The 15,788-nt window shown below is 48.6% G+C and overlaps 1 protein-coding gene across 1 annotated transcript in view; it reads right to left on the bottom strand.

Annotated features, from left to right (window-relative positions):
• fat4 (FAT atypical cadherin 4) overlaps positions 1-15,788 on the bottom strand; it is a gene marked incomplete at its 5' end in the record, with an annotated part of 63,104 nt that overhangs the window by 12,880 nt on the left and 34,436 nt on the right. The window contains 7 exons of the mRNA XM_080521979.1: positions 552-731; positions 1,011-1,096; positions 2,988-3,295; positions 3,679-3,783; positions 4,999-9,348; positions 9,783-10,033; positions 10,880-11,060. Of these exons, the coding sequence (XP_080378105.1) occupies positions 552-731; positions 1,011-1,096; positions 2,988-3,295; positions 3,679-3,783; positions 4,999-9,348; positions 9,783-10,033; positions 10,880-11,060 (5,461 nt within the window). The remainder of the gene's footprint in view (positions 1-551; positions 732-1,010; positions 1,097-2,987; positions 3,296-3,678; positions 3,784-4,998; positions 9,349-9,782; positions 10,034-10,879; positions 11,061-15,788) is intronic.

Below are 15,788 nucleotides of genomic sequence, written 5' to 3'. Positions count from 1 at the left end.
TGGGTGACCAGTCTGGGACGTCTGGAGACACAGAGACACTGGGTGACCAGTCTGGGACGTCTGGAGACACAGGGACACTGGGTGACCAGTCTGGGACGTCTGGAGACACAGAGACACTGGGTGACCAGTCTGGGACGTCTGGAGACACAGAGACACTGGGTGACCAGTCTGGGACGTCTGGAGACACAGAGACACTGGGTGACCAGTCTGGGACGTCTGGAGACACAGAGACACTGGGTGACCAGTCTGGGACGTCTGGAGACACAGGGACACTGGGTGACCAGTCTGGGACGTCTGGAGACACAGGGACACTGGGTGACCAGTCTGGGACGTCTGGAGACACAGGGACACTGGGTGACCAGTCTGGGACGTCTGGAGACACAGGGACACTGATGCTCATCACCATTCAGCAGCCAGAAAAAGAAAAATGAGAGGGGGCAGGGTCAGGGGGGGGCCGGGGGAGGGGCCAAGGTCGTCCAGAGGTCAGTCCAAGTCAGCCTAGACCTGTCCAGTGTCAGTCAGGGTCAGTTTCGGTCAGTCCGGTTCCAGACCTGTCCAGGATGCCCTGGGCCTCCAGAGCCTGGCTCGGTTCCAGTGGACGGCCATTGACGGCGAATTCCATGATGCAGCCGACGAAGTCGTGAGAAGAAACCTGACGGGGGCGCCGGAGGACCGACTGGACGGAGCGCAGTCCTCCAACCGAGAGGCGGTTCGGCTGCACATCCAAGATCCTGCAACACACACACACGTGAGTAGACATGTCAATACATGGAAATACACAGAACCATGATGTGAATACAAAGATCACAGAACCATGATGGTAGAACCAGAAAAGTACAACCATGATGGTAGAATAGCTGAAATGTAGACCCAAGATCATAGAACTATGATGGAACAACCATAACATTAGGACCAGAATTATAGAACCCTGACATTAGAACTAGAATGGAAGAACTGGAATGGTAGAAGCAGGATCATAAAACCATTACGTCAGAACCAGATGTTCTTACCAGTCGGTGTGAACGGCCACGGTGCTCACTGCACAGTATCCTGGTTCCTGGTTCTCTCCACACAGGTCTACGGTCAGAGAGGCCGCCTACACACACACACACACACACACACACACACACACACACACACACACACACACACACACACACACACACACACACACACACACACATCAATCAATCAATAAAGATAAAGCTCACTACCCTCCAGCACAGCTGAGCTGAGGAGAGAATCTGACACAGAACTGCAGGACGGTCTTTAGGACTGTGGAGGATCCAATCACCAACTACTTCAAGACTGCAGAGGATTCTGATTGGTTGTGTTGATCGGTTCTCTAGATCAATGAAAAGCCTTGAATTTGTCTAAAATGATTCATTAATTCAACGGTTCACCATAAACGACGTGATTGTGTGTTTACAACTTCAAATATTTACAGTATCGTCAAACCTTCAAACCAGACAGGAAGTGATGTCAGTGACTTGTCTGACTCATATTGTTATTAAAGATTTGACGGATGAGGTTCAGAGCATCATCAGCTGAAGGACATTGTTTCTCCCTGGGTTGGGCTGAAGTTATCTGAATATCTGACCGAGACACCAAGTGTCACCGGATCACTGAGTATCACTGAGTCTGTCCGAGTCTCTGAGTCTGACCAAGTCACTGAATTTGTCCGAGTCACTGAGTCTCACTGAGTCACTGAGTCCCACTGAGTCCCACTGAGTCTCACCGAGTCACTGAGTCCCACTGAGTCTCACCGAGTGACTTAGTCCGACTGAGTCTCACCGAGTCACTGAGTCTCACCGAGTCACTGAGTCTCACTGAGTCTGTCCAAGTCACTGAGTCTCGTCAGCAGAGTCATCCTTCATGTGGCTCGCAGACATTTTTAACATTACAGCAAATATTTCCTACTTCACATGAATGGCGCCAAAGCTTTTCCCCAGATGTGTGTGTGTGTGTGTGTGTGTGTGTGTGTGTGTGTGTGTGTGTGTGTGTGTGTGTGTGTGTGTGTGTGTGTGTGTGTGTGTGTGTGTGTGTGTGTGTGTGAGTGAGTGAGTGAGCAGCAGGTTGATCAGGCTCCGCCTCTCCTGCAGCTAAAGTCAACATTGACAGCATCCTGAGAACAGCAACAACAACTCAGACTCTTCAAAGGTGATCTGAATCCAAGAAACTCACCAGATTTAAACTTCCTCTTCCAAAACAACTGACGTTGTTATTAAAGATCCAGGCTGCAGGTGTTGCTCTCCTCAATTCATTTAATAGGATGTTTTGAACAGTTGAGAGTTTTAACTCTTTTACTGAACAACAAGATCGAATCTCTCTTTTCTTTCTGTCTTTTTCTCTCTTTCTCTCTTTCTTTCTCTGGAGGTCGAGGCAGGATCAAACACTGAAATTCACCTCAGACTTTCTGCTCTTCAGACACGACACTTTCATTCTCCAGGACTTCGAACTCCAGCCTCTTGATTCTTTGTAGTCTTCAGTAGAACGAATCGTACCGTTTTTATCCCATCACTGCAGCATCTCAAAACAATCTAAAAATTCGAGCAGCTCCCGTGACGTGAGCCCCCGAGTACTGGGCGGGAAACAACAGAGTGGACGTCCAGCAGCAGAGCTGCATGAGGAGCTCTGACCAGGAGGGTTTATTTACTGCAGAGAGAAGCCACTCGTGGAGGGAGCAGCACACACCGTCAGCAGTCAGGCCCAGTTTGGATCCTGCTATTGTAAATCGCAACAAGCAATAAAGTATAATTACAAACCATGGAAACCCGAAGCTGAGCCGCCTGTGGTTCCACGCCAGTTTCATTATCATCCCACAGTGCTAAAACAACATGAAGCCAAATTTGGACCTCCAGCTCAGGACGCTGGATCTGCAGTGCCAGTTGACACCACTTGGAGGTCGGCTGTCCTCCACAGTGTGAGCAAGTACACATGACCAATACACGCAATGTCTTAAATGTTGCTTTAAAACACTGTCTTACCATTCCAGCTCTCCTGGCGATGACTGTGTGAAACTCTCCGTCTGACACTTTGATGGCGGTCGTCAGTTTGTAAATTCCACTTCCCAGATTGAAGGAGAAGCGCATCTGTCCGTCGAGGATTTCAAGGGCCAGGAACTCCGCCTTGTCTCCGGTCTGGTTGTCGTGGTTGTACATCAGCAGTGCGTCACTCTGCAGCGTTGCAAACTTGATGTAGATGTAGTTATTGTTGGGATCCAGAGAAGGAAACTCCATGTAAGAAAGCTCTTCAAAGCCGTAGCTGTTCAATTCGCAGTGTTTTCCAAAAACCCCTGAGGACAAAAACAGACCCAGAAGTTCAATCAGTGAGGAAGCCGGTGATTCACGGTGCTGTGGGGATAAAAATATCTGCGCTGAATCTTTACACAGTAATATTATATGTTCTGCATATAGCAGCAACGAAGTCATTTATTTCTGCTGTCAAGCTGTGAGCTTAAAAAGTCCCCAACTTATTCCTGCTGCATTTGGAGAGTACTGATGAGAATGGCAAACCAAGCATGAAGAATGGAGACAAAAAATTATGTGACAGCACCAACACATGTCTAAGAACTTAACAATTAGGACCGCTGATGTTTTTCTTTCCTTTTGTAGAGCAGCTTTTGCTTTTCAATTCACCAGGACTCTTTAGAAGCTTGAAGTTTGTGGCGTTACTCACCAAACGGACAGTGACAGTAATATCCATCCACCCGACTCTGACAGGACCCGCCATTAAAACACGGGTTACACTCACAGTGATTGATGATGGAATCACACCTTTTGCCTGGTTTTCACAAAACAACACAAATTAAAAGGGAGGTGGTGGGTAACAAGACGGGAAAACACCGGAGGAACACAGACAACAGAAAACCTCTGAGACAACCACAGTTCACTACGTCACAGAAATGCTCTGCAAAAACAAATCTACTGTCCCGAGTCTTAAATCTCAGTTCCACTGAAGTTAATAGTTTAGTTCACCTGTTTCAGTGAAGTTTCACCTGTTTTAAGAGTTTAGCAAAGCAGTGGAGATTCCAGGTCCAGGATGAAAACCCTGCAGCCAAAACAACATCTTGAAGCTTTCATTGGAAAGAAGAAATGATCTCATTCAATTGGCAGATACTTTTCACTGAGAATAATCACATTTCAAACTAAAACTCATGATCAAATTACATTCCGGTCTGGCTGCGTTTCTCTTTTTTTGTTTTTGCAGTGCATCAATTTCTGTCACGCAGACAAAGAAACATTCAGATGAGTTCAACATCTGAAAGTGTGACACGGATAATAAAAGAGTGCAGATGATTGGTGGTGGGAACAACAGAATATGAGTTATGAAACGAGCTGCTTAATGGAGACGATCTGCCAACCAAACCTGCTGCAGGAAAACAGGAAGTGCAGAGTTCATGGTGGGGCCATGCATACTACTGTAAGTCAAAAGTTGCATTTGTGCAGGAGGGTCATTTATCTTGATGGAAACTAAAGATTTGCATTCATTTTTCATGGCCATAATAAAAAGGGACAGTAATGACTTGACTTGAGGCAAATGGTCTGCAGCTGAAAATCTCTTTCAGATGCTGCACTCAGAAGTTGGACAACATACAGGAAACAAATGACTCTTCTATGTAATTCCACTTAAAATCCACTCCATTTTTTTCAAGGCTAATAATGCAGTGCACTCTTTTGTCACACAACTCAAACACAACCCAATGAGAATTCTGGGGTGAAGAAATCTCAGCGGATGTGTTTGGAAAGGAGACGAGTTCATCGCTGCAAGAGCAACAGGATGTGTGTGGAGTCCAGACTGAGGTCCTGAGCTGGTTCAGCTTCACCTCAACTCTTTTAATAAAGCCAAGCTGGCGCACTGCTGTAATCCCGCTGAACGCAGCAACGCTTGATCGCGGTGCCTCGAACACCTCGGAAACATTCAGGAGCAAATATTTCTTGTGTGTGTGTGTGTGTGTGTGTGTGTGTGTGTGTGTGTGTGTGTGTGTGTGTGTTGTACCTGCAAAGCCAGATTTACAGAGACAGTTGAAGCCTCCGGGGAAGTTCTGGCACAGCGCCCCGTTCTGGCAGGGGTTGGAAAGGCACTCGTTGACGTCTCTCTCGCAGGCCATCCCAGTGAAGCCCTCCGGACAGGTGCAGGAGAACCCCCCCACCAGATTGTGGCAGGTGCCGCCGTTGTGGCAGGGTGACGGCTGGCACTCGTCGATGTCGGTCTCACACAATGCTCCGGTGTAGCCCGGCCTGCAGCTGCAGGCGTAGGGCTGCAGGGGGTGGTTGGAAACAAGGATCACTGGGACGCTTTCCTGCGTCTTCATGTTGGGCCCGACACTGAGACGCCTCTTGCAGCTGCCACCATTCTGGCATGGGTTGCGTGTACAAGGATCATGGTCCACCGCATCTATTTGCACCCCGCTCTGCCTGTGTAAAATGTCTTTGATACTCTGGAAGAATGTGGCCACGCCGCTGGGGCTGACATATTGTCCGTGGCCCCGCTTCACAGCTGCCATGAGGAAAGTCTGATTGTTGAGCTCAAACGCTCCATAAAGCAGCACCCCAGTGCCGAGTCCTGCCAGCTGAGAGTTGGCAATGCGTAAGAAGCTGAGGTAGTGGTTGGTGAGGAAGCTTTTGACTCCTTCAGCGTGGAGCCGGATGAGTATACTGTTGTCAACTGTGACATTTGTGAAGCCCATAAAAAAGACTCTGGCTGTATTGCTGACTGAACCATGGACACCGTCGCTGCTCCGGATGGTCAGCTCGAAGGTTCCATCTGTCGAACGAGCTTTGGAGTTGAGGTTGCACGTTCCAGTTGGAATAGTAAACAGACCGGAGGATGGAGGGATGAGGGAGCAGTGGAACCGATCATGAACGTCAGGGTCTTGAGGTCTGACGTCTCCCAACGACCCTCCAGGAAACATGTTTCCAAAGTAGTGGACGAAGATTTCCAAGGACCTGGGCTCTGATGGGTTATCATTCTGGTCATTGATTTTCACGTGAACGGTTCCCGTAGAGGACATCTGAGGCACTCCGGAGTCTCGGATCACAGCCAAGAGGTAGAAGTCACTGATCTGTTCTCTGTCAATTTCCCGGATGGTGGTCAACACTCCGGCGGGACTGAGGCTGAAGTAGCTGTGGGTGGAGCCTGAGCTGAGGAGGCTGAAGCGGAATGGACCCTGGTTAGGTGGCAGGTCTGAATCAGATGCTGTTAGTGTTGTAACGGCTGTGCCGGCTCTCTGGTTCTCCATCACCTCGGCGTAGCAAGTTGTCAAAGTTGGACCATTATCATTGATATCCTCCAGATTCACGATGACAGTGGTAGTACCAGTGGCAGGAGGTGTACCAGTATCAACTGCAAGAACAGTCAAATTATACACAGGAGTTTTTTCTCTATCGAGTTCAGCAGCTACAGACACTTGCCCACTTTTGGGGTTGATAGTAAAAATGCTTTGATCAAACTCGGGTGCGAAGGAGTAAGAGAATCTGCTCCAGCTTGGGACAGAGTCTGAGTCCTCGGCACTGACGAAGGTGACCAGGCCACCGGGCGAGAGACCTTCACTCACCTGCACATCATACAGTTCTTGGCTGAAAACAGGCGGATCATTTGCATCCAGAATTGTTATATTTACAAACACCTCATCGATATCAGCGCCACGGATGCTTCCCGTATTCTTGGCCAAAACTTTGAGTGAAACCTTTTCCTCTTTCTCTCTGTCCAAAGTGCCTGTGACATAAATCTGCCCCGTCTTCCTGTTAATGCCAAATCCTTTCTTTCTGCTTTGACCAAATATGAGATAGTAAACTAGTCCATCATCTCCTTGGTCCCGATCACTGGCGAAGACTTCCCCCACCACGGTGCCTTTTGGAGCAGCTTCAGAGATTTCAAAGTAGTACTGTTTGGAGACAAAGCGAGGCACGTATTCATTGGCTCCCTTTAGCTGAATGTTGACGTTGGCAAAGCTGCAGCGCTCCTCGTCTGGGACATTGAAGGCCTTCACTGTTAAATGGTAGACCTGCCTGGCCTCATAATCCAGGAAACCCTGGGTGGTGATGGTGCCGGTGTTGGGGTCAATGACAAAGAGGTCACTGTCCGACGACTGAATCACATAGGCCATGACTGCATTAGCTCCTGAATCCCGGTCCGTGGCATTCAGTTTCACCACTGTTGTGCCACTGGGAACATTCTCCCGCACCACAGGGAAATACTCATCAGGGTCAAACGCGGGAGAGTTGTCATTGACGTCAGTCACATGAATGGTAACGGAGACATAACTGGTTTTTGCAATCCAACCACCATCTGTGGCTGAGACTCGCAGCTCATGCTGTTGCTTCTCTTCAAACTCCAGTGGATGAGCCAGCGATAACACTCCGGTCTTCCTGTTCAGTGCAAACACACTCTGGTCATTGCCAAAGCTGATATTGTACGTGATAAAGCCATTCATTCCTTTATCTTTGTCTCTGGCAGACAGAGTCCTGATTGCTGTCCCCACAGCGAGGCTTTCAGGTACTGTGGCTGAGATTTGGCTTTGTGAGAACTCAGGAGTGTGGTGGTTTTCCTCTGTGACGGCAATTCTCACCGATGTCCGTGATGACAGAGGAGGATTTCCTCGGTCGTTAGCAGTAATGTCAATGAGGAAGATTTTATTCATGTCAGACGTTAGTGAGGAGGCAACAGTGATCCATCCACTTGTTTTATCCAGCTTGAATTTGTTGGAGCTGTTCCCTCCGGTTATTAGATACTCAACCTCAGAATTAAGGCCAAAGTCTTTTTTGTCATGAGCGACGACCCGAATGAGCCTCGTGCCAACTTTCACACTTTTAGTGACGGGAGTGAAGTACGTCGAGGAATCAAACTCAGGAGGATTATCGTTACTGTCAACAACATTAACGATGACTGTCGTCTCACTCATCAAAGGCTTGACTGCTCGATCTGACGCTGTGACGATGAAGCTGTGACGATTTATATTTATACTACTAGCACCTGTTGAGTTCTGATATTTGAGCTGCTGCTTCAAGAAGATCTCCCCAGTGCTAGCATTAATCCTGAAATACTCCGACTGGGAACGGATGAAATAAAAGATTTTCCCGTTGAAGCTTTTGTCGGGATCAGTGGCAGACACCTTCGTGACCAGAGACCCCACCTCAGTGAGCTCAGGATAGTCCAGGTAGTAGGACGGGCGACTGAATCTGGGGGCGTTGTCATTGATATCGGTGATGAATATGGTGACGTCTGTGCTCACAGTCCAGCCCGAGTCATGAGCAGACACTTTCACAATGTAGTGATCCGTGTCTTCTCGGTTCAGTGGCCTGCTGATGGTGATGTCTCCGGTGTTTGTGTTGATAATGAAGGGCAGGCTGCTGTCAGTGATGGAGTACCGACTGACAGCGTTCGAACCAGCATCCTCATCTGTGGTGGTGACTCTGGTGACGGTGTAACCCACTGGAGCATTTTCAGCCACTGTTGCGCTGAAGATCTTAGAGAACCGGGGGGCGTTGTCATTCACATCCAGTACGTTTATCAGCACCTTCACCGCTGTGTTCTTGGGGGGAAATCCACGATCGGTGGCTTTGACTTTCAGCGAGTACATGCCCACTTTCTCCCTGTCCAGCGGCCGAGTGGTTCGAATTTCACCCGAGGCTCGATTAATGCTGAAGCTGTTCTCTCTGTTGCCGTCGACGATGGCGTACTCTAGCTGTCCATTGGGCCCACTGTCCAAGTCGATGGCAGAGACCATCAGCACACGTTGGGGAGAAAGGTTCTCCAGTATTTCAGCATGGAAAGGATCTTTATCAAACACAGGGTGATTGTCATTCACATCCAACACTGTTACTTCCACTTTCTCGTAGGAGGAGTATGGTGGGAAGCCCTGATCTCTGGCTTCCACCCAGAGCACATACTTCTGAATGTGTTCGTAGTCCAGTGGATGTCTAATGGAGAGCTCGCCTGACAGCTGGTCGATGTGAAAGGCATTGTCCAGGTTCCCGCTGGCGATGTAGTAGGACAGCGGCCCACCTCTCCTGGAGGACCCCGTCACCGTGGTCACTACATGGCTGCTGGGCTGGCTCTCTGGGAAGGTGAAGGAGTGCTCCATCAGCTTGATGACCGGGAAGTTTCCGCCACTGACGAAGCGCACGGTCACGGTAGTCATATCTGTTCTCGGATTGGCTCCGCCATCTTTTACTCGGACAGTGAGAGTAACTTCTGAGCTGCCAGTCAGCTTCTGGTTGGCAGTGATGGCGCCTCGGACCGGGTCGATCTTGAACTTGTCGGAGTTGCGCCCCAGCAAGGAATAGTGCAGCTGGGAGTTCGACCCAGAGTCCTCGTCCGTCACGGTAACGGCAAATACCAATGAGCCTGAAACCAGAAGAGAGAACAGATCGATTCATCTTGCTCACATCTAGAAACACCTAGAGGGGAACTTCCCTCTATGTCTCTATGAAATACTTTTTATTTTCATTTCGGTTGCGGTGTTGACAGATCAGTATCAACTGAGTCTCGACATCCATGTAGAGTTTCTTTTTCATACTTTTTTCACAAGTTTTTTGTTACAGCTGACACATGAAAACTAGTCACTTTGGGTGAATTGTGGCTGATTTCAGTGATTCGTGCTGTCGCAGGAGGAAACTTGTTCCTTCAGAGACACACGTCAAAAGAAAAATCTACTGAAACTGTTAATGACATAAATTACAGGAAATGATCTGCCCGAAAGAGTTTTTTCTCCTCGGGATCATTTTAAAAGCACGTCTGCTCTGACAGCAGCAGGCACTGTAATAAAGCCGTCAGCTCACCTGCTGCAGTGGAGGCGGGGATGTGGGTGACGTAGGGGTGGTGGTGGAAGCGTGGAGGGTTGTCGTTGATGTCGGCCACCGTCACCGACACGGTGGCGGAGCTGGACAGGCCGTCAGGCTGGCCCCCATCCGTGGCCACCACCAGCAGCTGGTAGCTGGGCCGGTCCTCGCGGTCCAGCAGCGAGCTGGTGATGATCTGGCCCGTCGACGGGTTGATGGAGAACTGGCCGTGTCCTCCACCCAGGCTGTAGCTGGTGGCACGACATGGAGAACAACATGATGCAGAGCAGCTCAGGGCACAGTACCACCCACAGTACTTCATAAATACCTTTCGTAGGAGGAATAGTAGCATTTCTACTCAGGTTACAGTAACACACAGTCGCTTCAGTGGTTCCAGATGTGAAAACTAAATAATAGATTTCAATTTCCACATAGAATCTTTTCTTGTGTTTTGTCTTGTGGAGAGTCCTGGTGGTGGCCTAGATCCTCCTGGTTCTGGTCGCTAGCGTTAAAGTTCAAAAGCTGTGCCGTACAACCACAGTAAGCTGAATAATGACGAGTCATCAGGTCTCATCAGGAAGCTTCATGTTCCACCAACAGTCGCTGAGTCAGAGTACCACAGAGAATCAGAGTACCACAGAGAGTCAGAGTACCATGGAGAGTCAGAGTACCACAGAGAGTCAGAGTACCATGGAGAGTCAGAGTACCACAGCGAGTCAGAGTACCATAGAGTAAGAGTATCACAGAGAGTCAGCATACCACAGAGAGTCAGAGTACCACAGAGAGTCAGAGTACCATGGAGAGTCAGAGTACCACAGAGAGTCAGCATACCACAGAGAGTCAGAGTACCACAGAGAGTCAGAGTACCATGGAGAGTCAGAGTACCACAGAGAGTCAGAGTACCATAGAGTAAGAGTACCACAGAGAGTCAGCATACCACAGAGAGTCAGAGTACCACAGAGAGTCAGCATACCACAGAGAGTCAGAGTACCACAGAGAGTCAGCATACCACAGAGAGTCAGAGTACCACAGAGAGTCAGAGTACCACAGAATCAGAGTACCACAGAGAATCAGAGTACCACAGAGAGTCAGAGTACCTGACGACGCCATTGGCACCCACATCAGCGTCGGAAACGTTGACCAGCAGCAAGTCGGTCCCGGTCGGAGCGTCCTCCCTGACAGAGGTGTGGAAGATGGAGGAGCTGAACATTGGCTGGTTGTCGTTGACGTCGTCCACCAGAACCGTTACTGTTCCTGTTCCACTGAGCGACGGCGAGCCTGGAGGGAGAACCGGTCAAAGGTCACCTGACGGCAGGTCAACAGTCTCCTGACAGCAGGTCAAAGGTCACCTGATGGCAGGTCAACGTTCACTTGATGGCGAACAAGAGCCTGTTTTACCCGAGGAGTCGGAGCTCCTCCTGGCTCAGACCAGGAACATTACAACTTCTCTGATCGTGATCACAGATGACACACAGCTCAATACAGCAGTGTCAGTGACTGGCCACACCTCCTTATATGAATGGCCACGCCCCCTTATACCTGCTCAATTAATACATGAATGGAATGGATGAATCAGAACGTTATACAACTCCTCCCAGCCAAAACTGAGCTCATTGTTTTTGGCCCCAAAGTAGAAAGGTTAAAGGTCAGAGGTCATCTGGACTCCAGGTCACTCAGGACATTCAATCAGGCAGAAATGTGGGTGGAGTTAAGGGTGGAGTTCTGGACTCACACCTGAAATTCAACAGCCACATTAAGACAAGAACAAAATGATAATAAATAGATTATAATAATTGATAATAATAATTGATGATTGTGTTTATAGTCTTAAACATCTGGCAGACGGCTAGAGCTCCTCCACCCTCACTGGCTGGAGCTCCTCCAGCAGACTGAGGGTGGTGCACATTACCCCTGAGCTCCACCCTCCACTGCCTGCCACTTAAAGGATCAATATCAAAATCATCCTTCTGGTCAATAAAATGTTGGAAGTTCTCAGACTTTACAAAATAAATCAAATACATTTTAGATTTACTGTAGAAAATGAAACCTCCAGACCTGAATCCACACCTGAACCCAGACCTGAATCCAGACTTGAACCCAAACCTGAATCTACACCTGAACCCAGACCTGAACCCAAACTGAATCCAGGCCTGAATCCACACCTGAATCCAGGCCTGAATCCACACCTGAACCCAGACCTGAATCCAGACCTGAACCCAAACCTGAATCCAGGCCTGAACCCAGACCTGAACCCAGACCTGAATCCAGACCTGAACCCAAACCTGAATCCACACCTGAACCCAGACCTCGGAGGTCCTCAGGAAGAGGTTGACTCAGTGTTCCTACAGTCATAAGAAACAAGGTGAAGCAGCTTTTAGTTCCTACCTCCTCCCCTGAGGAACAACTTCCTGAAGACCTGAAGACTGCTGACACTCTATTCTTTTAAATCAACCACTACAAACGTTATTATTTGCACAGGATTAAGAATGTACTATAGATTTTATTCACTTTATTAAACTTATCTTAATAAATCTCTTAGTTTATTCAGAACATGGATAATGTCTGCAAACTGCTTTGGGATACAGGAAGTAGTTGGTCCTGAATACAGGACGTAGCTGCTTCTAGATACAGGAAGTAGTTTGTCCTGAATACAGGGCGTAGCTGCTTCTAGATACAGGAAGTAACTGGTCCTGGATACAGGAAGTAGTTGGTCCTGGATACAGGACGTAGCTGCTTCTAGATACAGGAAGTAACTGGTCCTGGATACAGGAAGTAGTTGGTCCTGGATACAGGACGTAGCTGCTTCTAGATACAGGAAGTAACTGGTCCTGGATACAGGAAGTAACTGATCCTGGATACAGGAAGTAGTTGGTCCTGGATACAGGAAGTAGTTGGTCCTGAATACAGGACGTAGCTGCTTCTAGATACAGGAAGTAACTGGTCCTGGATACAGGAAGTAACTGATCCTGGATACAGGAAGTAGTTGGTCCTGGATACAGGAAGTAACTGATCCTGGATACAGGAAGTAGTTGGTCCTGTATACAGGAAGTAGTTTGTCCTGGATAGAGGAAGTAGTTTGTCCTGGATACAGGAAGGAGCTTGCCTTGGATACAGGAAGTAGTTTGTCCTGGATACAGGAAGGAGCTTGCCTTGGATACAGGAAGTAGTTTGTCCTGAATACAGGACGTAGCTGCTTCTAGATACAGGAAGTAACTGGTCCTGGATACAGGAAGTAGTTGGTCCTGGATACAGGACGTAGCTGCTTCTAGATACAGGAAGTAACTGGTCCTGGATACAGGAAGTAACTGATCCTGGATACAGGAAGTAGTTGGTCCTGGATACAGGAAGTAACTGATCCTGGATACAGGAAGTAGTTGGTCCTGTATACAGGAAGTAGTTGGTCCTGTATACAGGAAGTAGTTGGTCCTGTATACAGGAAGTAGTTTGTCCTGGATACAGGAAGTAGTTTGTCCTGGATACAGGAAGTAGTTTGTCCTGGATACAGGAAGGAGCTTGCCTTGGATACAGGAAGGAGCTGCTTCCAGGTACAGGATTCCCAGTCTCTGTTGAGAGATCACAAACTTCCGAGATTCCAAAAGTGAGATTAACATTCTGTTAACGGAGATTTGATGGTAAAGACCGAACTGGTGAGCCGTTTGCAGAGGGAAGTTTTCTCTGTGGTTCCAACGTGACCGTCTGGCCAGTGGTGGTGGAAAACCGATCTGGAGATCAAGATTAAGATTCTTCATTATTTGCTTTAATGTTTTTCATTCATTGCTTTTATCAAAACATGGTATTCTTTATCCAGCACTGTGAATTGCCCTGTGTTGAACGGTGCTCTATAAATACATTTGCCTTGCCTTGCAGTTAATCCTCCTGAACGACAAACTCCCACCACAGTGAGCCGAGTCCACCACAGTATATAAAAAATCCCCCACAGTATGCAAAAAATCCCCCACGGTGTGCAAACTCCCCCACAATTAGCAAACTCCCCCCTCAGTGATCAAAGTCCCCCACAGTGAGCAAATTCCTCCACAGTGTGAGACTCCCTCATAGCGTCATAGTCCCCCACAGTGTGACACTCCCCCACATTGAGCAAACTCCCCCCTCAGTGATCAAAGTCCCCCACAGTGAGCAAATTCCTCCACAGTGTGACACTCCCTCATAGCGTCATAGTCCCCCACAGTGTGACACTCCCCCACAGTTAGCAAACTCCCCCCTCAGTGATCAAAGTCCCCCACAGTGAGCAAATTCCTCCACAGTGTGACACTCCCTCATAGCGTCATAGTCCCCCACAGTGTGACACTCCCCCACATTGAGCAAACTGCTCCATCAGTGATCAAAGTCCCCCACAGTGTGACACTCCCTCACAGCGTCAGACTCCCACACAGTGAAAACTCCACCCGCTCAGTTCCCTGGAGTCACCATGTGGCCTCTAGGGGGTGCCTGGAGGCCCTGAAGGTGTTGGAGGAGTAAATCTCCAGCATGTGGTTGATGGTGTACGATGAGGGAGGAAGATCTGCGGAGGTTCATCCTCCTCCACCCAATCTGGTTCCTCCTCCTCCACCCAATCTGGTTCCTCCTCCTCCACCCAATCTGGTTCCTCCTCCTCCACCCAATCTGGTTCCTCCTGCAGGAATCTGTGACTACGTCAGCAATAAAACACCAAATATAAACCGATACAATCGCTGCTCATGTCTGTGTCCCTCTGCCAGCAGCTGCTGGAAACATCTGGAGCTCAACTGGCAAACCGCATTAATACTGAGCTGAAAGCATTCGGGAGAGGCGGGACACTCTTGAAGGAGGGAGGAGGAGGGAGGAGGGTGGAGAGGGCGAAGAGGGGGGGTGGATGGTGGGAGAGAGCGGAAGAAGGAAGAGTGGGGAGAAGGTGAAGAGGGGAGGAGAGAGAGGGCGTCAGGGTTAGGGTTAACCCTCACCCTAACCCTGACTGACCAGGAGGGATTCTAACTACTGACCAGGAGGGATTCTAACTACTGACCAGGAGGGATTCTAACTACTGACCAGGAGGGATTCTAACTACAGACCAGGAGGGATTCTAACTACTAACAGGAGGGATTCTAACTACTAACCAGGAGGGATTCTAACTACTGACCAGGAGGGATTCTAACTACTAACAGGAGGGATTCTAACTACTGACCAGGAGGGATTCTAACTACTAACAGGAGGGATTCTAACTACTAACAGGAGGGATTCTAACTACTGACCAGGAGGGATTCTAACTACTAACAGGAGGGATTCTAACTACTAACAGGAGGGATTCTAACTACTAACAGGAGGGGTTCTAACTACTAACAGGAGGGGTTCTAACTACTAACAGGAGGGGTTCTAACTACTAACAGGAGGGATTCTAACTACTAACAGGAGGGGTTCTAACTACTGACCAGGAGGGATTCTAACTACAGACCAGGAGGGATTCTAACTACTAACAGGAGGGATTCTAACTACTAACAGGAGGGATTCTAACTACTGACCAGGAGGGATTCTAACTACAGACCAGGAGGGATTCTAACTACTAACAGGAGGGATTCTAACTACTGACCAGGAGGGATTCTAACTACTGACCAGGAGGGATTCTAACTACTAACAGGAGGGGTTCTAACTACTGACCAGGAGGGATTCTAACTACTGACCAGGAGGGATTCTAACTACTGACCAGGAGGGATTCTAACTACTAACCAGGAGGGATTCTAACTACAGACCAGGAGGGATTCTAACTACTGACCAGGAGGGATTCTAACTACTGACCAGGAGGGATTCTAACTACAGACCAGGAGGGATTCTAACTACTGACCAGGAGGGATTCTAACTACTGACCAGGAGGGATTCTAACTACTAACAGGAGGGATTCTAACTACTGACCAGGAGGGATTCTAACTACTGACCATTTACAGACGTGTCCAAGGGGAAAAGCCTTCAGGGTGAAGATCATCGACACACAGGAAATGCTTCATTTAGCAAAGAGAAGAAGAAGATGGCAGCGGCCCC

The sequence above is a fragment of the Blennius ocellaris genome (assembly GCF_963422515.1).
Source record: "Blennius ocellaris genome assembly, contig: SCAFFOLD_67, whole genome shotgun sequence".
Classification (NCBI taxonomy): domain Eukaryota; kingdom Metazoa; phylum Chordata; class Actinopteri; order Blenniiformes; family Blenniidae; genus Blennius; species Blennius ocellaris.
The sequence above is the reverse complement of the archived record's forward strand: the minus strand, read 5'-3'. Positions and strand labels throughout refer to the sequence as shown.